Source organism: Ambystoma mexicanum, chromosome 3p, assembly GCF_040938575.1.
Source record: "Ambystoma mexicanum isolate Mex_15411 chromosome 3p, UKY_AmexF1_1, whole genome shotgun sequence".
Classification (NCBI taxonomy): Eukaryota; Metazoa; Chordata; class Amphibia; order Caudata; family Ambystomatidae; genus Ambystoma; species Ambystoma mexicanum.
The window spans coordinates 986,359,103-986,385,914 of NC_090925.1; the positions used below are offsets into that span (position 1 = coordinate 986,359,103).

The following is a 26,812-nucleotide window of genomic DNA, read 5'->3' on the forward strand; positions in this document are numbered from 1 at the left end:
GCTCGGCCTCATGGCATCCTGCATTCTTCTGGTGCCAGAGGCCAGGCTGCGGATGAGCTCTCTGCAGTGGGCTCTCAAGATGCAGTGGTCAGTCCTCCGGCAGGATGTCGGATCCCGGTCAGATGCCGCCCTCGGTCGCCTAGGATCTTCTGTGGTGGGCCGTCGAAGGCAATCTGATGAAGGGAGCTCCATTTTGGCTACCCTGGCCGGCGATGACTATCGGGATGGGGAGCTCATGCCAACGAGTTGACTAGTCAGCGGTCGTTGGTCTCAGTCGTCCAGACTCCATATCAATCTGTTGGACTGAGGGCCATCAGGCTAGCTCTGAAGGCTTTTCTGCCGTCTGTGCGGGGGAAGAATGTCCTGATTCTGACGGACAATAGTGGCCATGCACTACCTCAACAAAAGGTGGGGGCAGGGTCTCTCCCTCTGTGCAGAGAGGCGATGCAGCTCTGGTTCTGGGCCATCCAGCGGGAGATTTCGATCTCAGTGGTTCTTCTGGCCGGAGATGAAAATGAGGCGGTGGACGCTCTGAGCAGGCAGAGCAGTCTCTCACGAGTGGGAGCTGGATCAGGTGTCTCCTGGTGATAGTCGCCCTTTGCGGGACCCCACAAGTGGATCTCTTCGCCACCAGTGTCAAGCGGAAGTGCGAAAGATTCTGATTGCGGGAATTTCCTCCAAGAGGAGCCTTGGGGGACACGTTCATAGTGGAGTGGTCCTTCCCACTGCTGTATGCGTTTCCTCCAGTCCCTGTCATTCCGCAAGTGGTGCAGAGGTTACGGAGGTTCGGTTCCCGAATGACCCTCCATGCTCCGGCATGGGCCCGGAGAAAGTGGTACCCAGACCTTCTCGACATGTCCCATCGGCCCTCCATGCCGTCTTCCCTATCAAGACAATCTGCTCTCACGGGAGGGGGGGGGGGGGTCAGGTTCGCCATCCAGAGGTCAAGTCTCTCAACCTTCATGCTTGGCTTCTGAAAGGTTGAGGTATAAGGATTGGAACCTCCCTGAAGACGAGATGGAGGCGTTGCTTTCGGCCAGAAGGCCTGCAACAAAGTCCCTGTACTGTTGCCGTCGGAGAAAGTTCTGCGACTGGTGCAGGGTTCAGAATGTGGATCCTTTTTCATGTGCCATTCCTGTTCTCTCTTTTGCTTTCATTGGCCCACAAGGGCCTGCAAGTTTCTACCATTAAAGGTTACCTGGCAGCGCAGTCCATATTTAAGCGCTCGTCTAAGTGTTCTATTTTAAGATTCCTTTAATTTCTCAGTTTCTGAAAGGGCTCACTAATGTGTTCCCACCGTCACCTTTTCAGGGATTTTAACCCGGTTCTAAAATTCCTAATGGGTGCTCCATTTGAGCCTTTGCACTTTTGTCCTTTGAGACTGTTGACCTTTAAAACTGTATTTTTAGTTGCGGTTACTTCCGCTCGCAGAGTGAGTTTCAGGCACTATCTGCTAAGCCACCCTTCACGGTGTTTCATAAGGACAGGGTTGTCCTTAGGGTTCGCCCCTCTTTTCTTCCGAAAGTGGTGTCGGAATTTCATTTGAGCCAGAAGGTCATTCTTCCAGCGTTCTGTCCTCCTCCGCTTCCTGGTAAGGAAGAGGAGAGGCTCCATGGGTTGGATCCTGGAGAGCTTTAAGTTTCTACATCTCACGCATGTCCCGGGTCAGAGTGGACGATCGGCTCTTTGTAGGATACGCTGGAAGGCGTTTGGAACAAGCTGTTACTAAGCAGACTTTGTCTAGATGGATTATCTTGACAATTTCTGAATGTTACCGCCTGGCGGGTAAGGACCCTCCGGTAGGCTTATGGGCCCATTCTACCAGGGGTGTGGCTGCTTCTACTGCTCTGCAGAAAGGTGTTCCCATTCGTAACATTTGTGAAGCAGCCACATGGGCCTCTGTCCATACTTTTGTTAGGCATTTCTCCCTGGATTCTATCCATGGGCAAGATTTGGCAAGGCGGTCCTCTATTCTGCAATTTAATTGGGCATTCTAACATTCTAAATTCTTTTCCCACCTCCATACATTGGTACTGCTTTGGGAGTCTGTCATAGATGTATAATACGTTGGAGGAACCAATCCCTTCGGAGAACAAGTTACTTTCTTACCTGGTAACGTTCTTTCGATGGGATGTTCCGACGACCACAATCCAGGGTCTCGGAACCTAAAGGCCTGACTCCTGCAGCGCTAGAATTCGGTGGCTACGATCTCCCGGCGGACTGCAAGGAAGTTCTCGCCATGGCTAGAGCATAGTCTACTTTAAAATGCTACGGACTCAAGTGGAATAGATTTGCTATTTGGTGCAGTTCCCTGAAGATCAACCCACTGAGGGTCAAGGCCCCTCAGGTATTTCAATTTTTGCTGTAGTTTGCCAAATCTGGGCTGGCCCACGCCTCCAAGGTTCATCTGGCGGCTATCTCACTACACCAGATCACCAGGACGACCATCCTTGTGGTTGCACCTATTGGTCAAGGAATTCGTCAAGGGACTATGCCGCTAGTTCTTGCTGGTGAAGGCCCTGGCGTGGGAGCTCAATGTGGGGCTTACTAGGCTCATGAGACCTCTGTTCGAGCCTCTGCCTTCTGCACCACTGAAGTTTTGTCGTGGGAAACAGCTTTTCTCGTGGCCATCACCTCTGCACGATGAGTGGGGGAGATCCAGGCCCTCATGTAAACCACCTTACTTTACTTTCTACGGGACGATGGTGTAAAGACTGGAGGGGGGTGTCTGTACTTTTGCTCTCTATATGGTAGAGGGGAGGCACAGAGGACTCGAGCCAAGATTCTCTATTGGTACGTGTTTGAGCAATCAAGGCCTAGCTTCTCAGGTGGTGATGCAGGCTGGTTCTTAAGTACAGTGTAGTCCCCAAGCCCCCACAAAGGAATGTCCACACATTGTATTACTGAAAACAGTCTTTATATAATTAATATTCAACGGTATGTACACTATCACAATAACGCACTTTGTACTCAGAAATCAACAATGGTAAATATATACAATTCTAAAGTGGTACCACCAATATCATCAGATCTCATTAAAGTGCATCAACTACACTGTTAGAATGTCACACAGATCAATAACCAGGAAACCAGCAATAGAGATAGGAGGGAAAGCAAGATGGTTGAAACAATAAGCAGAATACTGGGTCAGTTACCTAAACACAGTTCTGTGTGGAGATTCTCCCCCCACCCCCGCAACCTGGGCAACCTGTAAAATAAAGATATAGCACAAGCCCAGTCCATATATAGCTCCATAGTCTTATTTCCTCCTATGTTTTTACCCCCCCCCCCCCCAATGTACCTGATGGAGCAGAGTTCTTCGAAGAAGCGTCGATGGATCCTTCTTGAGTGACCCCCTTTCAAGCAGGAGTCACGGATCGTCGAAGAAAGTGAACTTGGTGTCGATGAGAAGTTTGAGGGTGCCGAGACCATGGTGTCGATCCAGGCGGTGCTCATCGGCGACGTCCTGCGAGGATGAGTTGTGCGGGGCACCTTCGCGTTTGATAGTTCCGACGGCAAAGAGTTTCAGAAGAGCTGTGGCCCAGCAAGGGCATAGAGCCGTCGAAGTATTTGTGGCCTTCAGGTGGCGGGAAACCCACCGGCGGATTCTCCATGGCGCGTTAGCGGCCTCGACTTTCTCCGGCAGGATAAAACGGTCATCGGTGTGGACAAGGGAGTCCTTCGATTCAAATATTCTTAGGCAAAGGAGCGGGCGGCTCGGCGTCAAGCGGTCCCCGCGTCTGGGCAACACAACTTCGACGGGCCTCCAGCGGTTACACAAACCTGCAAACCCTGGTCGACGGCAATGGACTTCGACAGCGGCGAAGTCCTGGTTCTTCACTTCATTCTCCTCAGCGGTCCCCGTCTCCGGTCGGCAGCCTTTCGAGGGTCTGACTTCCAGGGAGCTTCGGCGAGGTTAGCGGTGCTCGATGGTCCCTCGGAGCACGGGAAGAGGGTGCCTTACCAGGTCCTCTGTCGGATCAGTCTTCGACGAATTCAGCAGCTTTCAGATCAGGTCGAAGCAAATGCAACAGCAAGTCTTCTTCCAGCTGGGCGTCGAGGGTCAGCAGTTCCAGTTACTCTTCAAGTGTAGACACAGCTTCTGAACCATTTCCAGTGGTGAGAGGTCCCCAGACATACTATCCTGTCTCTCATCCACACTGCTGGGTCACACTCAGCAGCCAATCGTACAGAAGGGCATTCATGCAGTCAGTCAGCCAATCGGGCACACAGTGCATTCAGGCCATCCTCCTCCCTCTCAGACTCGCAACAAGGAATGTGGGTTGGGACAAGTACCCAGCCATTCAACACTACACACTGCATTCAGGCCAGTTTCGGGCAGGGTTGTCTCCGTCTTGGTTTCTCATACCAGAAACCAGACGGCCACAACAAGAAGTGCATATTGGTCACACTCTATTCACCCAGGTCCCACCCACAGGGTGTACCCACAACATAGTCACTGGGAAGGCTCCAGCCAGTCTGGCCTGGACTTCACAACAACACCATATATGGAACTTCCTCCAACAGTCAGGGGGAAGGGACAGAGTCGGGGCTTCCCAGGACTTTGGGAAAACAACGTAACAGGCAATAGAAAGCAAGAGGCCACAGAGGCCATCTTGTTTCCTATCAGGAATCAACTGATTCCAATGGCAAGGCCTGGGTATCCCAAAATGGAGGATACTCAGAGCACCTGTCAAATTCAGCATGGAGCTGCCAACAGCCCTTACCCTGCTCTGTGGGCCACCCAAAGGTGCCCAAAAACATACAATAGGGGCACAGGGTTGTACCCCCACCCATGGGTGCCATTAGGGTATCCCATGGGTCTGTACACCAAACCAAAAACGGGAAGAGCTGCACTGCCAGGAGTCCCACATGGACTCCTGGGCAGAAAATAATAAAGAACACAATGAAAAAGGACTACAGGACAAGGACAGGGAGGCCCTGTCCCTCCAATGCATTTCCAGCATCACAGTGGGTGGTGCTGCGGATGCACCTCTCCATCCCCAAGGTGCCGTCAGACTTTCATCTAAACAAGCCCTTTGGTGTTACCTGTTTTTTTTTTTTTTTACTGACGCCTTCGTCACCGGCTGAAAGGACTTTTCAGTGCTCCAACCACATCCAGCAAGTGCAGTTTTGTGGCCTGCACAAAGTGTTTCTGGAAAACCTCTTGGCTCTTTGTGAACTCTGGACCTGTGAATCATGGGAAGGCCCTGTCCAAGGCTTCCATTTCCAGGTGGCTTGCCGGCTGTATCACCCACTGTCACTGTTTGGTAACCCGACTGCTGCCTGGCCGTCTGAGAGCCCACTTTACCAGAGAAATCACTGCTACGGCGTTCCTGTCTGGTGTGCCCCTGCTGGACATCTGCAGGGTTGCTACGTGGAGGTAGACTCACACCGTCACGAAATTCTACTGCGTCAACAGGGATTCCAGGGACGAGTCCAGAGTCGGCCAAGAAGTGATGCGCTACCGGGTGGCTTGACGATGAGCCTGGTGAGGAGGTAAGAGATGCCTATGTTGAGCCTTGCCATCTCCCGTGGTTGTGCATGTGTGTGTTAGGGAGAATTCTCAAAAATGTGCCAATTCCCTCCACCTTAGACACCCAGCAACTTTGTTGGATTTTAAGGACTTGATTCTTTTATTTTACCTGAAGAGAGTGAGACCTTTTTTCGCACCCTCTCGTATTTTGTGTTTTTATACACTGTTTCTTCTTTGTTATGGAGTCTAACAAACTCCATAGGCATCACCTTTTACAATTGTCACTGCACCTTCAGTGCAGTGGCACAGGGAAGTATTTTAGATTTCCCAAGGTTTAAATAGCTTCTCTGGGATAAACTGTTTCCCAGAGCAGTAAAGTGAAATTGACTTTACTTAACATTGTACTTGCTAGACCCAGCCCACCCTATCTTACAATAGAGTGCTGGAGGGGTTACTTGGTATCCCCTGTGTCTAAATGCTCATGTAACATTTTTTGTTACTTTCCTCAATTGGCTGGTGGCAGTGGTTTCATTTTGAGCTACTTTATTTATTCGGATTTGTATAGCGCACATCAGCTCGGGAGCATCGTGGCGCTAGTTACGGAAGTGGGTGACATCTTTGCTACAAAGGTAGCAGTATACAGAGGTCACAACTTAGTTACATAGGTAATGGAAGCACAGGTAAATTACATAGGTGAAAAAAAACAAGCCGCATATTGTACTCATTGAGGAAGAGACAGTTTATATCACATCTGGCAAAGGAGTATTATGGAACCGGAATGATCAGGAAGAGTTTAATTAAAGAACAGTTTTCCATTTTTTACGGAATGTGAAGAGGGATGTTTCTGACCTAAGCATTGTGGGCAGCGCATTCCATAACTTGGGGGGGGGGGCTAGATATGGGAAGCCTATTCCTCCTGCTTTGGTTCTTTGGATGCGTGGGATGGTGAGTTGGTTAGTGTGTAGGTGTTAGGGAGAATTCTCATTTATGGCTAATTTCCCTCACCTAGTGAGTGCCCCAGCAGCTTTGCTGGAGTTTATTTTTTTTCCACCTGGTAGGAGTGAGAGCTTTTCCCCCACTCTTGGCTGTGTTTTGCTATGTGTTTCCATCTGTTTTTGTGATTGTGGACTCGGAAGTGCACCACTTCAGTAGCCCCCTTCTTTGTGTCACACGGCACCTTCAGGGCCGTGGCACCGGGTTGTCTTTGAGACTTCCCTCGACCTCATTTCTGAGGCGACTACTGTCCCACAGAAAAGGGTAAAGTTACCATTAACTTTACTTGGTCAATCTACCACAGATCCAGTACACCCCATCTTCCATGGAGTACTGGAAAGGGTTAACTCTTATCCCTTTTTTATCTGTACCTCCTAGAGCATTGTTTCGCTCTTTTAACATTTAGACTTAGCTGATGGCAGTCGTATCTACCCTAACTTTTCTACCGCGATTACATTATATAAACGTGGTACTGTTCTTGGCTATTAGCCTCGAACATATACCCGCTTGACCAAATAGTCTTTCTTTTGGCTCCGGTTGGGTTTATTCGCCATTTTTTTGTTAAAGTTCTTCTTGTGTTTTACTTTGCGCGGCAAAATAGGTTTGCCTTCTTGGTTCACTGCCTTTTGGCGGGCTTCTAGGAAACCCAAGTCACACTTTGTCATGATTGGCCAGGGTAGTTGTCTGGGCTGGACAACAAGAGTCGCCACTGGAACTACAAGGAACCGAAGAGAAGCGGAGAGAACGACAGCTGCTGCAACTACCCCGTCCCGGTGAAGCCCTGCTGCAGTCCTGAGCTATCTGCCCTTCAACGACTCAGAAGATCCAGTCCGGAGTCGTCTTCCCTTGAGCTTGGTGGGGATAACCAACTCCTCTTCTACAGCCAGAGGATCCTCTTCCGTGGTCGAAATCGCTGCACACTGCTGTAGTGGTCCGGATAGCCACCTGAAGAGCCTCTCCTGTTTTTAAGGAGCACACCTTTTATTCCGTGTCGCTGCTGCCGGCCTCATCCCTGTGTGGTGCAGATCCCCTTCAGACGTCCTTCTCGACAAAGCTCCAGGAATCGTAGGTCTGCGGGAAACCAACAGGAACAACTACCAGTGCACTAGCTTCACCATTGGAACAAGGTACTGTGTTCTGTTGAGGAAACTGGGTGAATCCCTTTTTCTTCATTTCCAAGGATTGACCTTGTCTTCCCTCCTTCTTATAACACTTGCTTCCGAACATTGACAATATCGAAGTACTTTTGGCTCTGTTGAATCGTGAACTGTTAGACCGTGTGATCTTCGGCAACTGGCCCCGGTGTCCCTTTGACTTTTGTGTGTTTCTTGATTCTGCCTGCCTAACCAAAATATTGCCTGTGATTTTTGCCTCCAACTCCCTCTCGGTATCTCAGGTGCTAAGTGTGTTTTTGCCCCAGTAGCATTCCATGTCATGGATATGCGTTTGTTTAGTAGACCGAACTGTCAAAAAGTGATCGCATTCATATCCGCTGTAACGTGTTTTTGTGCCTAACACCGGTTCATTCCAACACAGGGTACTTGAGACTTACTGTACAAAGTGAATTGGTTAGTTGTAGTATATTTAACGTGTGGTTTTTATTGAAGTTTAATAGAAGTGTTGTGTTTATAACGAATGGTTTAAAAATAAATGTTCTTATATTTTTCTACCTGAAACCTTGAGTCAGTGTTTGAGTCACAGTAATTATGGTGCCTTTGTGTAATCTCTGCTACTGCTCATATACTCTTGAGATAAGCCTGGCTTCTCCGCCACTGCTACCACTATGACATAGTAGTAATTAATTGTGTGTAGTGGTCCCTAAGGGCACTGCGCAGGATTCTGCCTAACAGTATGTTCTAGTCGGTCTTGTTGATGTGGGTCTAGATAACGTTTCTGAGAGGTAGGATGGTGCAGTGAGGTTGACGCTTTTATGAGCAATGGTGAGAATTTTAAATGTGATAGTCTTTTACTGGGAGCCAGTGAGCAGATTTTCTTGCTTGAGATGTGATCTCTCTTTGGTATGCTAAGGGCTGCTCGAAGTGTGTTCTTTGGAGTGGTTTGTAGTCTGTCTGGCTTTTGTGGATGAGCCAGCAAGTAGTGCATTACAATAATCAAGCTTAGCCCCTCTGGCTATATACAGACAGTTGCCTAGGAGAGTTTGATGGCGTTGATGAGTTTGGTGCTTAGGGCGGAGGCAGAAGTAATAGCACTGACTTGTTCATGGACAGAGTGGCAACTAGATGGACCCCTAGCATCTTAACCGATGATAGCACAGGAATGATGCAGTTGTCGATATTGACGTTGGTGTAGAGACAGTCTAGGTTCGCTAAGGTAGATTTTTGGCCAAGGATAAGGATCTGTCTTATCCCCGTTAAGGCCAAGGCCATTGGTAGCCATCCATTATTGTATGGTGGCATAAATTTGTTGAAGGGTGGATGCATCTTGGGAGTATGAACTGAATAGAGGGAGGAGCACTTGGGTGTTGGCATAGTTGGTTTATGCGATTCCCCAGTGCATCCAGTCTATCAAAAAGAGGCTTAGTGAAAAGATTGTAGTGTGTAGGGGCAGTGCAGGATCCCTGGGGTACTCCACAGTGAATAATGGGAGTTGCATTAGCTGTGTTGAAGACTCATCGCTCTTCCTTCTAGGAAAGAGGTGATCCAGGTACCTGCATGCTCAGAGAAGTGAGCATCATCATGTATGAGGTGTGTGGTGAAAGTTTTGTGATCCGAGGTCGAACGCCGCAGAAAGGTCAAGGAGGAGGAGGGCGGGCGGGCTTGCCATTGTCTAGGATTTGTGGTGGTTGATTATTTAGATCTAACAGTGCGGTGTCCGTTCCGTGCCCTTTGCGGAAACCTGACTGCCTTTTACCTAGGATGGAATTGGTTTCTAGATAATGTTGGATCTGGATGTTAGCGGCTTTGTCTAGTAGTTTGAGCAGAAATGGGACGGTTGTTATAGGCCGGTAGTATTGGGTTGGGCAGGGTCCAAAGTAGGCTTTTTTAGAAGTGGGCGCACCCAAGCCTCCTTAAGGCTGTTGGGGACAATGCCCGATTTAACGGAAGAGTTAATGAAGGCGGTAAGGCGAGGGGCCAGTGGCTCGGCACAATCTTTGATAATGTTGGTGGGGCGGGGGGCGGGGCATACATCGCCCTTGTATTGCGATGGTTTGAGATGTTTAAGAATGTCAGTGACTTCTGTTTCAGAGATGTCTTAAAATGCGAATTTGGGGAAGTTGATAGTTTCGCTATTGGGCAGGGACAGAGCTGGCTGGCCTTTGTTCAGCTTACGAAAGGTTTGGTAGTGTTTTAAAATTTTATTTTGTAGCATGTCAATTTTATTTAGCATAGCAGTTTTTATGCTGTTACACCACGCTTAATCTTTAATAATTTTGTCCGTGCGGATCGGAGGGTCTGAGTTTAAAGATCGTGAAAAGATCTTTGGATTGGGAGTTAGCTTTGGTTATTCGGTCATTGTAGGTGTTGGAGCTCGTCCGTGAACCAAGAGTTGGTGTAAGGACTCTTTTTTTTTTTTTTTTTTCCTTTTCTTCTAGTGGGGCTACAGAGTTCACTGCATGAGTGATTGTGTCCTTTAATATATGAGCTAGGACATTTGGGTCTTGCGAGAAGGGCGGAGAAAGGCTGGGGATGTCGAGATGGGGGGCGGAGATTGTCTGCAGTGAGTTTTTAGCACTTCTAGCTAGAGTAGCAGGAGTAATTTTAGTGTTGGGAGCTGTGGGCATAGTGAATTGTATACAGGTATGATCTGGCCAGGGGTGAGCAGAGTTAGAAGTGATGGTGGAGTCACAGTTGTGGTCAACCACCCAGTCCAAGGTGTGGCCTTTGACATGGTAGGGGTTGTGATTTTCTGGGTGAAACCTAGATCTGCAAAGTCTTTGGAAAGTGAGGTGGCGGCTTTGTCGAGGGGGTCACTAAATCCTAGGTTGATGTCGCCTACGAGTAGGGTTTTAGTGGATTTTTTGATATTTTCACTGAGTAAGTGTGTGATGAGTCCTTGGAAGTCTGTCGGAGGGCCTGGTGGTCTATAGATGACGTGCGTGTGTATTGTTTTTAGGAGATGGGGATAGTTTAGCTGATGGTATGTCCGCATTGCCCTCCAATTGTGGGGTATAAGCCTGAAGGAAAGTGCCTCTTGGAAAATCGGGGCAACCCCCTCCTATTTTAATGCGTCTATCCTGTCTAAAGATGAAATAACCCGGGGGTAAGGCTAGTTAGTGCTATAGTCGAGCCAGAAGCCTCGTGTAACCATGTTTCAGTAATGGCCAGTACGTCTAGGTCCAGGCTTAAGATGAGGTTGTAGACTTCAATGGCATGTGCAGTAAGAGCGGACATTAAGCAGGGCACATGTATAATGTGTGGCATCAATAGTTTTGTTTGTTTGGGATTGTTTGGTGACTTTGGGTGAGGATTTCTGATGTTTGCTGTTGTGAGGTTTGGTGTTAATGTTAGGTGGAGGCACAGTACTGCGTCTAATGTTTTGCAGAATTAAATGGTGAGGGTAGAGTTTTCCAGTGGTGCGAGTTCCTAATCTGACATTCCTGTATGATGCGTGAAAAGGGCTGGTGTCGGTGTGCATGGGTAGGGTGCGAGATCTGAGTCTGGCAAATCTGGAGTGGCAGTTGGGGGTGTGTGTGGGAAGGTGTGGTACAATGCATTGGAATTTTAGGCTTGAGATGGCACAAATAAGTATCAAGTCTTATCTGTCTCAATAAATCTGTTAGGCTTGTGGATGTTAGACATGGTGTTGTATAGGTTGCTAGGGTTGTCTCTCGGATCCGTCGAGGCGTGGAGTAGTGTAATGTTAACAATGAGCAGTGTGCCTAACATGTTATGGTAGAGGGGCGCAGTATACATGCTAGGTGTGGAGTATACTGTGGGCAAACTGTCAGTGACAGGTTAGATCAGGCCGATGCACTATGGGATTGGGCTGTGTCGAGGTACATTTAGCAATTTGACAGAGGGCTAGCTAAGTATCAGGTATGCTATTTTCTGTATACTGAAATAGCAGGGGCAGTGGGCTAAGTCAGAACAAATCAATTATATCAGCAGTGGGCTGAATCAAAGCATATCAACTGGTGGCAACAGTGGGCTAGGTCAGAACAAATCAAATATCAACAAGAGTGGGCTAGATAAGAGCAAACAGGATAAACAAATTATCAGCAACAGAGGAGCAGAACATTCAGCAGTGTAGTCAATGAGATGCTAATGGGCAGTAAACACGCTAATCTGCATTATATAGGCATGAGTAAAAAGATCGTTTTAGTGTCTATATTTGCTGCACGGCGAGCGGTCATACCGGGAAGCTAGACATTTAGTAGACGGTCAGATAGTGTGAACGGAACACATAACCAGCGAGCCTAGCTTGTCTTATGGAGGGTGTGGGCAATGGGAGTTCCTGTACCATAATAGGTATGTAGTAGGCCAGTACTTCAGCAAATTGTCAGAGGTGGTGGGACCACTCTAATATGTGAGTAAGTGTTGGATTAGATGTGGGACTCACCAGGTGACAAAGTAGACCGGATCGAAGCGCGAGAACCGGAGGGTTAGCTTGACTAGCGTCGCCTGCGCTCGGTCAGCTCAGTCAGCTGTTGGCCTTCTTCCTGGGCCTTACTCCGCCTGCCGGCTTCCGCTTGATGGTGATTGGCCTGGAGTAAAGTGGATAGGCTGTGCCAATGGGGCGATTCCTGGGTGCCTGAAGCCTACGAGACAGGGTCAGGCTGATCAGAGCATCATGACGGCGGCCATCTTAGTAGTGGGGCACATTTTGGAAATTCGGTCAGTGATCGAGCGCAAAGCGGGAAGGCACCACAATTGTTGGCAAACAAAGAGGGGCAAAGCGGCAGAGAGACCTTGCTGATCCCGAGGCTGGTGGTGGTAGGGGGTAGGCAGTGGACATAGAGGGGCTGCTTGGCTGCACGTATAGTGCCTGTCTCTACCTCACATAGCTTAATGTTTGGATACTGCTGGTGGGCACCTGCAACACGAGGCAGGGCTGGGAGCTCCTGCTCCGGCAGATGCAATGTTGGACTGGGCAGCTCAGGGTTTGCATTCACCGCGACTGTTCACGGCTCCAGTAAAGTAACCGCAGGAGCCATCTTTTTCAAAATGGCATCCAGCCATCTTTGCTAAAATGGTCCCCTGTCTGTATTTCGCCATGTCTTTGTGGAAAGGTCCTTCTAGAGATTTTCTCTGCGAGCCAAACCAGGTTTGGTCTCTTCATTCATTTTGCCTTTGCTCGGGTTTCTGGAGTGAAACCCGCCTCTGGCTCCAGAGTGTCTGGGGTACACAGGAAGTGAGGTAGGTCCCCGAAACTCCCTGTACTTATTCTCCTGGGAGACCCAAATGCACTCTGTGGTGGTTGGCTGACTGTCCGGCAAGGACAGCCACCCTGCTGGGTGGAATGAATGGGAGAGAACCGAACAAAAGGCTAGTCTTTTGGCTTCGAAGGCAGAGTCGACCACTGGACGAAGGAACCGAAGAAGAGCTTGAAGAGGACGCCTGCTGCAACTCCTGGACCGTTGGTTTGCCTGGTGAAGCCCTTCTGCAGTGACTGCTTGCCTAGTTCGCATCGACAGAAGCCCCTGCAAGGACGACTTTTCCCTTTTGCGTTGATGGGACCAATCAACTCCAAAGCCAGCCACCTGGACACCCATCTCGGAGCTGGTTGAATTTCCTCAGAGTTGCTGCAGGAACAGAATAGCCAGGGAGAGGGACACCAGATTGTGTGCGTTAGCCTAAAGCTTTTGGAAGATCCTCCGGACTCCCACGAAGCAGGCCTGACCAAGCCTGAGCCCCCTCAGCAGAGTGCGGGACCCCAGAAGCAAGCACAGTCCACCTTGACAGCCACGAACCACACTCACTGCTATTTGCTGTACCGCAAGGAGCTGAAACGCGAAACAGCCACTGAAAATAAGGTTTGCTGGTTGGCAATTCTGACGATGCTAGTGCAGGAGTCCCTGACGTCCTCCCTCTTGTCACCATGACTGAGGCCCAGGAACAGTGAGATCTGCAGAGCTGCACATGAACAAAAGTAATCAGCTGCATCTTTTCTTCTTTACCAAGGTCCTGTAAAACAAGTCTAAGAGAACGTACCTCTTACTGTAGAAGTGCTAGTAACTTCCACAACTCACAAGTCTAATCAGCTTGTGGCCCTACATTTGATTCTTCTTTTCATCAAAGACTCCTAAGAACTTGTGCAACGACTTTTCCATTACTTACCAGAAGTGCTTTATCCTATCCAAGACTTTTGCCTATTGACTTTGGCTTAGCCTATTGAATTGAATGACTCTTCTAGTGAACTCAAAGTATCTGCACTGCTTGAGAATATTTGATCTGTTGTGTTCTAATATCCTTTGCCTTTTACCAACTTTTGCAGAGTATTCTGAATGCCAACATTAAGGTATTAATGGCCCCAGCACGCTTGTTACAAGTCATATGTGGGTGTAGGTTGCGTCTGTGGGCCATCCCAAAAGGACCTTGTCTGATTCAGAAACTCGAAGTATATTTGTTACTATTCTATTGCTCCCTTCTGAAGAAGGCTTTATAACTGACTGATAAATTGTTTATGCAAGAAACCTTGAGTGTATGAGTTTATTTGAATACCTGTAACTGAATCTCTGTGTAACCCCACTACAGCTTACATTGACCCCTCCTTGAGATGAGCCTGGCTGCTCAACACACTACCAAAACTGTGTAGTATAAGCTTATACCAAAGGTTGGGTTGCATATACATGTAGTCATAGTTGTTTGTTGTGTTCCCAGAGGGTACTGCATTCAAACGTTGCTTAACAGTGTGTACTGCTATGTATTCTTTATTCATGAACATGTGAATCCATGCCAGACCCCATGTTGGACTGGCATGGATTCACATGCGACCCCTCCCGCCTACCCCTCTGCAGCTCTTCTATTGGTCCTACTGCCACTTTTTACGTGCTACCAAATATGAAGATCGTTGCCAGAGGAGGGGCTTAGGTAGAGGGCAGTCATTGGCTGGGGGCATTATGACCCAGAGCTCAGTGATTGGTTGTTGGGAGAAAGACAGTCAGAAATGAAACTGATTTATTTCTTTACCAAGGATTCCCAGCCTGACGACGGGGAATATTTATGACCATGTGATTCCATGTCAGACCCATGCTGTAGAACAGTTACAGGTAAGTAACGTGTACTGTACTTTAGACATGTTTGCCATTCAGAAAAGTATATGTAACATCTTTCTTTCCTTAGAAACTGTTTTGCCATTCTAACAGAGTAGATGTAAGATTATATTAATCTCCTGTGATTTGATTGTGCCTCTTCCCAAAGGTAATGCTGTTGGTTTCACTTCACTATTCCTGTTAGGATAAATGGGTCTTGCTTCCCAGGACTTGCTGTTAGCCTGTCCAGAATAAGTCTGCATTAGGTTTTACCTACCTAGAATAACTGAGTCATTCATAAAGTTTAACACTGGGTTATGCTTTTCCTGGTCTGTTGTAGACCGACACAAAAACAGTCTTAGGTTCATACCGGCCTTTAAGTTGCTGAAAGTGTATAGGTTTTACTCACCTTGAGCAAGTGTTCCACTATTAATAAAAAGTATGTTGGTTTACTAAGTGATTTCTTGCTGAGCGTCGCAGTACAACTGCTAGGGTCTATTAACCTTATTACTGAAGGTAATCTAAAAAGTAACTATTGGTTTGACTTTCCTAGAACTCCTGTTAGCTGTTCCAAATTGGGTTATATGCTTTGGGGTCTATACCTTCAAGCATAGTGTGTTTTTCTATAATGGTTTCGATGATCTGTGATAGTACTGATGTCACCCAAGATTTATCTGGGCCTACTTGTATTTAAATAAACAATTTATTTTTGCAATACATAGTGTTTCGGTGTTTCTCTGGACCATTTGTATTAGAATTTCATTGTACTGATTCTACAGCCCTCGCTTCCTCCTAAAATACTCCTGCTGCTCTTGTCTGCTACCCTGTACTCTGGTGGTACAGCCTTAAACTAAGAGTGGAGTCTTGTACTGCCTCAGTTGAATGATTTTACTGGAACTTCAGAAAAACTGTCCTAACAGTACACTACACGTAACGGATGGTGTAAAGCGCCCATGTCGAGTTCCTTCGTAAGAAAGATGCAATACTCTATTACCACTAGATGTCGGACTATATGCACAGCATCTGAATCTAAGCAGATACAATCATCAGAAATAGGATAACGGTGAGTAATGTATGCCTTTGCAAAGATAGGGGGACACTTTTTATACTACTTTACTATTATTTTGTGGAATCGGCACACCCCACCTTACGTGGTGTGCTGCGGGGACAAAATGTATCCCCTTTTCCTGTAACTTTCTAGTTACAGGGACAAGCTCATCTGAGTGGCTTTTAGCAGTGGATGTTTTCTACCGATTTGTGAAACTTACACGCAGTCTGTCGCAGCTGCAGTGAGAGGGACATTGGCCACCATTGTAACTAAATGGTGCCTGTCTTTTTTTTTTTTTTTTTTTTTGCCAACTCTTGACTTTTTTTTCTTGAGCCTTCTACCTAGCTGGGTGGGGGAGGCTTGATAGTTATGTCCTTGGCAGGCTTCCTTTCAAAAGCCCGCCAAGGATCTTAGTGCCTGAAAGGACAGGAAGTGGGGGAGGTGACAAACTCCACTGGTCTTTGTCCTGCAGTGTAGCGTCCTGGATCCAGCCAGAAATGGGAGATTCTGTCCTTTTGGCAAGCCAGAGGCTTTATTGGTGATTGGATGTTACAGCCTTTTTCCTACATAAAGAGGGTCCTAGAGCAGCAAAGGAGTTCACCCTTGGATCGTAGAATCTGAGGAAGAATGACTACAGCCAACGACTGCTGAGTGACTGCTCCATCTCCAGTCTCCTCTTCTGATCGACAGGGAAGAACCAGAAAGGACCACTTCCTCCCCTGGACTGGTGGGATTAACAGGTCCTGAGACAACCTGCAGTTAGAGCGTCCCTCAAAGAGCTGTGACCGCCCTGGGCTACAATTTCCCAATATCCTGTTTGTTTTATTTATAGTGCGCGATCATACCCGCGGGTAATAGGGCGCAGCAGTTACATGAATATGCGAAACTTAGTTACAACAACAGCAGGAATATATACATACACAAAGTAGTAGCAGGCTTATAGACAAATATACATGTATATACATGAGGGTACATTGTATGTGGGGGGGTGGAGTACGAACGACTTAACACCAGATTGTGTTGAAGCCTAAGTTTTCAACCATAATACAACCTCAGATCGGAATTTTTGATAAGGCAGGTCCATTCTAAGAGTTGGAGGTAGGGAGTTCCACAGTTTAGCAGCTTTCACTGGGAAGCTGTTGCCCCCTATGGTGGCAGGTTTGAAGTTTGGGACAGATAGGCAGTCTTTGTATACTGTTCTGGTGGGTCTCACGGAGGTCTGTCTATAGAATCTGTCGACCAAGTAAGTAGGAGCAGCGTTATTGACAGATTTGAGTAAGTGACACTGTTTTTAAGAAAATGTTATCTTTGTTAGAGAGCCAGTTATTTTGTTGACTATATGGTGTGATGTGGACTCTTCTGGAGATGCCCAAGGTCTCTCTCTGAGCGTTATTTTGAAGAGTTTGTATTTTACTAGTGGTGGCTTTGGAGGACCCAAGATAAAGAGCATTACAATAGTCCAGGCGGGACAATATAAGGGCTCTGGCAATAGTCATGCAGCTAGTATCGGAGAGAAAGGGTTTGGCTGCACGGATCAGTTTACACGGGTAGGCTGTGGAGGATGCTAAGGAGTTCACCTGTTAAAGGAGAAGTTTGAGTCCAGGTAAAAACCCAATGTTTTGACCTTGTGTCCTACTTTGATACTATTGCCATCAATTAAGAACGAGGAATAGAGGGGCCTAGTTTCTTTAGGCTAGAGGTAGTGCCCAGGATGATAAGTTCAGTTTTATCATCATTCAGGCATAGTCCATGTGTGGCCATCCATGCCTGGATGATGTACACTCTATTCACCAAGGCCAAATCCTTTCCATAATCCCCAGAAAGCGGAAGGAGGATCTGGGTATCATCTGCATAGTTGGTGTAGGTGATACCGAGATGATCCAGATCATCGAAAAGGGGCTTGGTAAAAATATTTTACAGTGTGGGCGAGACGCAGGAGCCCTGTGGCACACCGCAAGTGATGGGTATAGGGTGTGCTGCTGCTGGGGTGAGAAGACCCTCATAGTTCTACCGTTTAGGGGAATGATCTAATCCAAGTGATGGCCTCAGCAGAGAAGTGAGCAGATGTATTAAGGTGGGTGCATAGGACAAAATGATCGACCAGGTCAAATGCCGTAGAGGAGGAGGAGGAGGAGGGCAGTGGCGGCTTGGCCGTTGTCTCTAAGCTCATCATCCTGTGTCTTAAGGTCAATGAGATCAGTCTCGGTCCCATGTTGGGTACGGAAGCCTGATTGTCTTGCTCCTTATAGGTGGTGTGCTTCCAAGTATTTCTGTATTTGTACGTAGGCAACCTTGTCCAAGATTTTTAGGAGAAATGGTACGGTTGTGATGGGTCTATAATTTGTAGGTGTGGCTGGGTCAAGTGTGGGTTTTTTAGTAGTGGAAGTACCCAAGATTGTGTTAGATTAGTAGGGATAGTGCCAGAGGAGAAGGAAGCATTGATTAATTTCGTGATGAAGGGGAGAGGTCTCGGGCAGCATCCTTAATGAGCTGTGTGGGGCACAGATCACCCTGACAGTTGGAGAGTTTCAGTGACAAAATGATTATTTCTACTTTAAGTATGGTGACTTTGGAGAAGTTGAAGCGGGTGGATTCAATAATAGTGGGGTTCTCTATAGGATTAGAAGGGAGGGGCCGTACAAGGAGGCTTTTTTGCAAGAAATTTTGTTTTGTAGGGTGGAATCTTGTTTGCTAGAGCATTTTGGATCTCTGAACACCAATTTTTGTCTTTAGAGCTCGTATCAGGTAGTGCTAAAGGGGTCTCTATTTCTTTGAGGATGGAAAATAATTCCTTCATATTTGATTTGGCTTGGGATACGCAGGAGTCGAAGGAGGTAAGTTTTGCTAGGCACATTTCTTTTTTGTAGAGGGGCTGAGAGTTTAGTAAATTTGAGTTTAGTGGATGCTGATGGGAGTTTTTTTTCCAGGTGGCCTCAGTTTTTTTTGCTCCCTTAAGTTTTTAAGGAATGGCGTGAACCATTTATTCAAGTGCGTTTTGGGCTTACTTGATCTAAGTTTAAGAGGGGCGATTAGGTCCAGCGTGGTGGACATGATTTTATTGTATTCCTCGACCAAAGTCTCAGGATCAGAGTTGTCGGAGTGTTAAGTGTAGGGAGTAGGTTCGGGATAAGTCTCTCCAATGATGCTCTTTTTATTTCTCGTAAGTGTGGGCGGAGCCCTGGTGACTGGTAGGGATAGGGGTGGGGGTCGGAAAGTGGAAAATGTGAAAGATACCAGATGGTGGTCAGTCCAAGCTAGGGGTGAGATGGCAGTAATATTAGCTAGACAATTGTAGTAAGCCACCCAATAGAGTATTCTACCTTTGGCATGAGTGGGCTCAGTACTTCTTTGGGTAAATCCTAATTCGGAGAGTGTATTGAGCGTGGTACTGGCAAGCTGGTAGGACGGGTCATTGAAGCCCATATTAAAGTCCCCAAGAGTAAGTACTTGTGTGGAACGTTTGAGATTACTAGACAAAATGATGTTCATGTCCTCATCAAATGTGCCTATTGGGCCAGGGGGACGGTAGATCAAGTGGATGTTGAGTGTTTGGGCATTAGTAAGTGGAACTTTGACAGAGTAATTCACATGAGAGGACATTCATTGGGGTATCTAATCTCATGGTGAGACTACATTTGTGGATAATAGCAACACCCCCTCCTCTGGAATTGGGTCTGTCTTGTCTCAAGATGGAGTAATTATCTGGGTCTGGTAGCATGAGCATAGGGCCGGCTGCCGGATGTAGCCATGTCTCAGTGATGGCAAGGAGTTCAAGATCTTCTTTAAGGATCAGGTCTGCAATTTATGTTGCGTGAGCTACTAACGATCTAGTGTTGATTAGGGCTCCCTTGATCTGGGGACTCGCAGTGGTTGTTTTAGGGTGGTGGGCTTGTTATTTCAGCTATGCTTTGATTGGGGGGGCTATGTGGAAGTCTAGGGTCTGAGTTCTGAGGTGGGTTAGATTTAAAGGTAGTTTGCCGAGGCCAGGCTGACGTGTTTCTTAGTCTGTGTAGTAGACATAGAGCGGGCAGGAGGCTCATGGATTTTAGCTAATCTAGCTCTGAGTCTTAAATTCCTGTCAAGAGTAGGGCAAGGGTTGCAAGTAGGTGGCGTCGGTTGTGGGTCATTGAGCTACTAGATTACTTGTTGTGGGGTGTAGAGGAGTACATGGTGGTGGGTGAGTGCGATGACATGCTGAGCAGTGAGATGCTACTTAAGAAGAGCAAGCGGCAGGCGAGCTGGCTAGTAGACAAGGGGAACATGCTAAGTAGTAGTGGCAAGTGTGTCTTGGGTGTCTGGGTGGTAAGCCTATCACTTGGATAGGTAATCAGTGCCTAGGCAAGTACGAGTTGTACTTTCCTAGGGCAGACTGTGTCAAGGCACATCCTTGCACTGAGGGGCGTGGGCTGCGTGGTAATGTACAGTACTGGCAATTAAGCGTCAGGCAAATGGGGGGCCAGGCAATAACGAGGCAGACAGTGAGGCAGAACAAAGCAATCAAACAGGGGGAGGCACTAGCCTCATTCAATATAGAGAGGAATAATGGCGCAATCCCAATTCCCGAACAGTGTGGGCCAAATGCACGAACAATAAGGATGGGGCGGTCAGACATATGGAGGCCCTAGCCACCCGTTAACAATGTTATACCAACAAGACAGACAGGCTCACGTCATAGATTGATTAAAGCCCGTAATATGAGGGCACAAGGGACGTTAGCCGCATATTCATATGCAGTAATGGCAGGTGAGCATCAGGCAGTTTAAATACAGGCAATCTTAGGTTAGAAAGAAGCGTTGCAATCAGGCAAGGGGAGACAATAACTTATCCAAGTGTTCAGATGAAAATGCAGATTCATGACATGAGTGGTAGTATAGTGCAGGCAGTTTAGCGCCCAAGTTTGAGGGAGTCAGCCAATGCAACACAGGCATTGGGCACATACTATCTAAGCAGTTGCGGCACTAGAACATAGTCATAACATAGGTAATTGCATACAATCAGTCGCTACTATGTAAACACAGGCTATGTACGCATGGTTAGGAGGCATGAAATACCATTATAAGATGCTTAAGCGACATGCATTGAGCAAGCTAGCACATGCCGTGTACAGCATGCTGTTACTGGCTGTGCGAATTTGCATGGCGATACATATATAAACATTTTTATGCCGGTGCAACGGTAGATAGCGCTAAGGAGGACAGTCTCGTGTTACATTTAGACACGTGGGGGGAATGTTCATAGATGGATGATGCACCGAACAGGGACTGCAAGCCGGAGCCGTATTATAACAGGCTTGCATGCTGCTGATCAGTGAATGTTACAGTGGGCAAGAGTCACATGCCTGGCCAGCGTGATCGAACGCAGGTGGCACCTAGCTGATGAGGTGGTGGGAGGACCAGAAACGGCGCACACTGTGTGGTGGCTTACAGGGGTGAGGGAATGTTGGTGAGTTAGCAGGAGACTTGGAGGGACACTGGAGTCTCACCTGAGTTACTCGAGCACTGGAGACTCTAATCGCGGTCAAAGCTCGATCAGGCTCAGTCAGGAAGGAGCCTTTTTTGGTTGACTTTGTCGGGGGCTGGCTTTCGCCTGCCGGTGCACCACAATTGGCTAAGAAGGTACAGGCAACCAATCACGGGGCAGCAGGCTTCTGGGGCTTTGTAGCAGTGCACAATTAGTATGAAAAAGCGGCGGTGGCCATCTTTAAATGGCAAAAACCCAGTGTTTTTGCATTTTCGAATATAGGTTCAGTGGGCTTCGTTTCAGCTTCGGTCCCTGGAGCAATCTGCTGTGCACTGTCTCCGAATCATGGCTTCGGCTAGAACTTTGTGGGCAGCCTGCTGGACCTCCAGTGACTTTCCCACTCTGAGACATCCCCCCCCCCCCCCTTCCAAGTCAGGGACCGAGAAACCGAGAGACGTCTGCCGTGTAACAACTGTTGCAGAACCAAAGCCTGAGTTAAGTCCCAAGGAGCCAGTATTGTGAAGATCTGCTGGGCATCCGCTCCAAAGAAGCTGACTGTATGCTCCGGCCAAAGGTTTCTTCTTCAGACTCCTGGCCAAATATCCAAACGGGAGCTGCGGTCACCTCACCTGGGGACCTGCCGGTGGCAGTCGTCTTTCTTCAAGAAAAGATACTGTCCCACTCCTAGGTACTCACTGGTTGCTTGCTTTGTGGAATCTGACTCCTGGGTTTTGAGAAACATAGGTTTGGACAACTCGACTGTGTTGTCGTAGGACTAAGGACATTGGTCCTTTATTCTACAATCCTTCGGGGGGGGGGTCTACCTGACCTCCCTGAACCACCTTTTAACTAAACATTTTACTTACCTGCAACACAGAAGAAACCTACTATTTTCGACAACTTTAACAGCATCTGCCTTACTTTGTTTGTCCAGGGGTCCTGGTTCCCCAGTGCCGCCTCAGACTCTGACTCTTATCCCCGGATAGGGTTGCATTTCTTGTATAGGCAGATTAAAGTGCTTACCAGTATCTCAGAGTTAATTAATGTTGATTACAATAGTTGATTTACTACTGACTACTAATCTGCACTCCTCAAAGTGTACTATTGCCTTGAGAAATGCTTACATGTCTTAATGTATACATGTGAATACATTTACTAACTTGTGATTATATTGTGTTGCCTTGTATTTTTAATAAAACATTTTATAATAGTAAGTGTATTATTGACTATGAGTGCGGAGTTCTTTGTATGTAACTACAGCCCTTGTCCCTTCTACACTAAGCCTGACTGCTCAGCCATTGCTTCCCAACCTTTTGAGTAGTTCAAGCCAAATCTAAGAATTAGAACCCTGTACACCGGAGAGTGAGTCTTGTCTAGTCCCACCATAGGTGAACTTTAGTAAAACTCCCTAACAAGATGTTTAAGGATTGAATTAAACTTTTACAAGCCTTCTCTGCCTAACCTTGTTGTGATTACCATTCGTCTACTAAGCAGTATTTGGTGTGCACAAATCTCTTTCAAGACTCGATATTTCCATTAAATGGATCTACATGGTATAAAAGGGTGCATGCTTGTAAGTCAGTTTACCTTGCAGGGATTTCCTAATTTATTTTGCAAGATTGAGATGGGTTTGCTTGCTGCTGGACATTCTCCAAGTGACTACAAATGATGGTTTCATTGTACGCTATACAAATCTATGTAACGTACCTAATATAAGGAAAACAAATTGGTGTCTTACTCCAGCATTTTGCATTTTTTTCATACTTTTAGCTGAAGACAATGTTCCGGCTAAGATTCTGTCTTATAACCGTGCCAACAGAGCTGTTGCAGTTCTCTGTAACCATCAAAGGGCTCCCCCAAAGACGTTTGAGAAGTCAATGTTAACGCTCCAGACTAAGGTATTTTGGAATCTTCTTGTTGCACTAGCGGCTTTGATGTGACGGGTTTTAATATGGTACAAAGGGCTGATCGATTGTGGCAGACCCCACCAGCCCCCGGCTCATCTTTGGGTTAGTGATAGCATGTTTTAATTTCTCCCTGCCACCCACCCACTTGCAAGTTGCTTCTCGGGAGCAGTGGGTTAAATTTTCTTTTTCCTTTAGCTGTGAAACGAGTGCTCTTTCATTAGACGGCTGATGACTGCAGCAACACATTACCTAGTGGGTGCCATTGCATTCTTTGTCAGTTATTTTAAAGGGGGTGGATTCATGTATGTGATGGCTATGCAAACTAATGCTAGCGTAGCCTCGGCTTGGAATGTTGAGGGTTGGGGACTGAGGAAAATATCTGAAGTGAGTGACTGTTCTGATCTCCCTTTTTTCTTTCTTGCAATTTTTTGTTCAGTTGACATCTGAAGTATTTTGCCATGACTAGAATCCTCGCCTTACTTGGGAAGCAAGTAAAGCCTTTGTTTCACTTAGCTTGCTTAACTCACTAATTTTGGGGAAACTGTTTGCCTGTAAGATAACCAGTGCAGGATTCCAAGATGGCTGCCGCAAGCTAAAGATGTGCCGCCCAGTGCCCAAAAATCCAGATGTGTCAAAGCTCCCGGCCAGCTAAAAAAAGCAATCTAGCAGGGTGTTAATCAGTCAGGGGATCCCTGCAGGCTCGCGGACAGCAGAGGAGCACCGGAGGCAGAAAATAGATGCCTGCAACAACTAACCCTGAAAAATGTGCCGGGTTTGGTGTGGCTAGCGATCTCTTGAGCTGGCTAGGCAAATGCTTAAGAAGCCCGGATTCGCCCCCCGGTGAGGATAGAGACTCAGGCCAGGCACATCCCAATAAAAGGGTTTGGAGGCAGCAGCAGGGCCGGCATACACGAAGAAGTGGCCGTGCTCCAGGAGGGGCGCTGCCTGCAGATCCCGAACGCGGCAGTGCAAGAGATTTAATCCTAAAAGTATGGCTCCTGTTCCATGGGATTAACAGTGGCCTTGCACATAGAGCCACATACTGAAAATTGTAGGCCTCAGCCCAAGGAAAGGGACTACCCCCTAAACGTATATGGAGATTCAGCAAATCGTGGGGAGCCTTCTTCTGGGAAACTTTGTGGCTGTCAGTTTTCCATAATTGTATGAAAATTGGGCCCAACATTAATGGGTAATAAGCAGCCTAGCAGGTCCTAGTACTCCCCCGCTCTGGGTAAGCGAAAGGTGCTCCGGCGAATCCTTGCGGAGGAGCTACTTAACCGGCTGGAACTGGCCCCCTTTGACACAAATGCCTGTGTAAGACTTGGTCCTCGAGGGTGCCCAGAATTGAAACTAAATACAATGATCATGGGTCAGAGGGTAATTCTCCAATAAGATAACATGCCTAGGGGTGGAAACGGAAACCTACCCCAGCGGGACAGTCTACTGATCTGCAGACAAAACTGAATATGCTACAAAAACTGTGGGCGCAGGGCCAGACAGTACCAATAGCAGATAACGCATCGACTCTGTGAAGAGGAGCCCAGCAGTTGTTTCAGGCATTGCAGCATCTAAAGGGAGCTTCCAGGACAAATGTATGGCTTCTTTTCAACAAGTTTCCACTTTTACAGGGGAAATCGGACAAACTTTGTCGGATTTTGGTAAGGATATTGCATCCCTTGGTGAGCGCGTCGATACAAATGAGAAGGCTATACAGGAACGTAAACTAACCGATTTAGTTCTTGATGATCTGGCCAGGTTAACACACTAACTGCAGGTACAATGTGAAGATCTTGAAAATGGGAGGATTGCTCAGGGGCAACATGCTCGCTTTGGAAGGAAGACGACACGGAGCAATACAGGTTTGATCCCCGGTTCCGTGCTTGGAAATCTCTGGGTATTAAGCACGTTCTAAATAACCCATCAGATCACCTAGATCCATTCGCATAAGAAATCTACCAGAGTCGATCAATGATGCAGACCTAAAGGAAGCAGTCGCTCATATATTCATAGACCTAATCGCAGGCAATGAGACGGAACTGGTCTCCACAGAACAGGCCTGAAAAGAACGGATCTGAGGGCGCGCCCGTGGGAATTTTTGGCTGCATGTTCCTCTTACCTGCAAAAAGAGCAAATGTTGAGGAAAGCACAGGAACTATCTACACTTATGCACAACGGGGCTGAGATCCAACGGTTAGGGAGAATTCTCATTTCTGTGCCAATTCCCTTAAACCCCAGAGACCCCCAGCTCTTTTGCTGGACTGTAGGACTTGTAATTTTAATCCTGGATTGAGTGACCTTTTTCTCACTCTCGTATTTTTGATCTGGACTATGGTGATGCGCAGCACCTTCAGTGCAGTGTCAGAGACGAACTTTGGATTTCTCCTGAGGTTTAAATACCTTCCCTTGGGTGAACTACTGTTCCGTAGAGTAGTAAAGTGAAATTGACTTTACTTGCCTGTTATTCCTATGCAGGTCCAGTACACCCCATCTTATCTGGAAGTACTGGGGGTTTCCTTAGTAGTCCCTTTTCCTACTTACTAGTGTAACATTTTGTGTTACACTCACAACTTTAAATGGCTGGTGTGCGTTTTTTACCGCAGGCTGAGCCCACAGCTGCAGTATAGTACCCATGGGTGACCATTTTTTCGTTTTGCCTTTGGCAGGCTTCAGTGCTGAAACCCGCCTCTGGCTCCAGTGTCTGGCAGGGCAGGAAGCAAGGGAGGTGCCTGAAACTCCGTCCTTAGCCTCCTTGGTTACCTGAATGCACCCAGTGCTGATTGGCTGGCTGTCCTTACAGGACAGCCATCCTGCTGCGTGAGTGGCAGCTAGGCTACATGAATGGGAGAAACCTGCATAAAAGGCGAGGTTTCTTGGACTGATGGCAGAGTCGACCACTGGAAGAAACATCTGACGAAGGAATCTGAAAGAGAAGCTTGCTGCACCCTCCTGGACTGTTGAACTGCCCGGTGAAGCCCTGCTGCAGTGCTGAAGCTCCAATTTCGAATAGACTACCTGGAACAGACAACTTCTTCCCTTGGTTTAGTGGAACCAACCTATTTGCCGGTAGCCGAAACCGCGAAGTGCCGATGAATTGAAGTGCCCGTAGCCGCCGACTACCTTCAAATTGCAGTGCAGGAGTTCTCCAGCCGTCCTCCCTCTTGTCCCCACAACTGAGGCCCAGGAATCCAGGATCTGCAAGACTGCAACCAGAACAGAACCCAGCTGGATCCTCTTCAAACCAAAGTTACTGTCTTGACTAAAGGGTACTTAACTTTTTTGTCTGTAGCTTGCATTCCTATGGATTCACATGCTCATGAATATTCCCCATCAGGCTGGGAATCCTCGGTAAAGAAAAAATCAGTTTTTTGTTTCTGATCTGTCTTTCTCCTAACCAATCACTGGTCTCTGGGTCATACTGCCCCAGCCAATGAATGCCCTCTACCTAAGCCCCTCCTCTGGCAGTCATCTTCAGATTTTTACCACACGTTCAAGTGTTGGGAGTCCTCGTGCTATAGCTCTTGAGCTTTTACTGCGTATTTTTTGTTTATTTTTTTTTCCTCTAAATTTTGCTCTATTTTTCGGTCAATCGAGCCTCAAGCTCCATCGATCCATCCTCCCGACTAACTGGGACCGGTTTTTCAGAACTTTCTACGCCCCTCAAGGGCGTTTTTTCGTCGAGTTCACTTCTTGGAGGATTCCAGAAGATTCTTGGAGGCCTACACGGCGTGGACCTGGCCGAGGATAAAGGAGACTCGACGCCTCCGTTCAGGATCTGC

At 47.4% G+C, this 26,812-nt stretch overlaps 1 protein-coding gene across 1 annotated transcript in view; it reads left to right on the forward strand.

The window, feature by feature from the left end:
• Positions 1-26,812, forward strand: part of TOP1 (DNA topoisomerase I) — a 690,967-nt gene that overhangs the window by 566,112 nt on the left and 98,043 nt on the right. Inside the window, exon 18 of the mRNA XM_069652271.1 lies at positions 22,900-23,027. Within this exon, the coding sequence (XP_069508372.1) occupies positions 22,900-23,027 (128 nt within the window). The remainder of the gene's footprint in view (positions 1-22,899; positions 23,028-26,812) is intronic.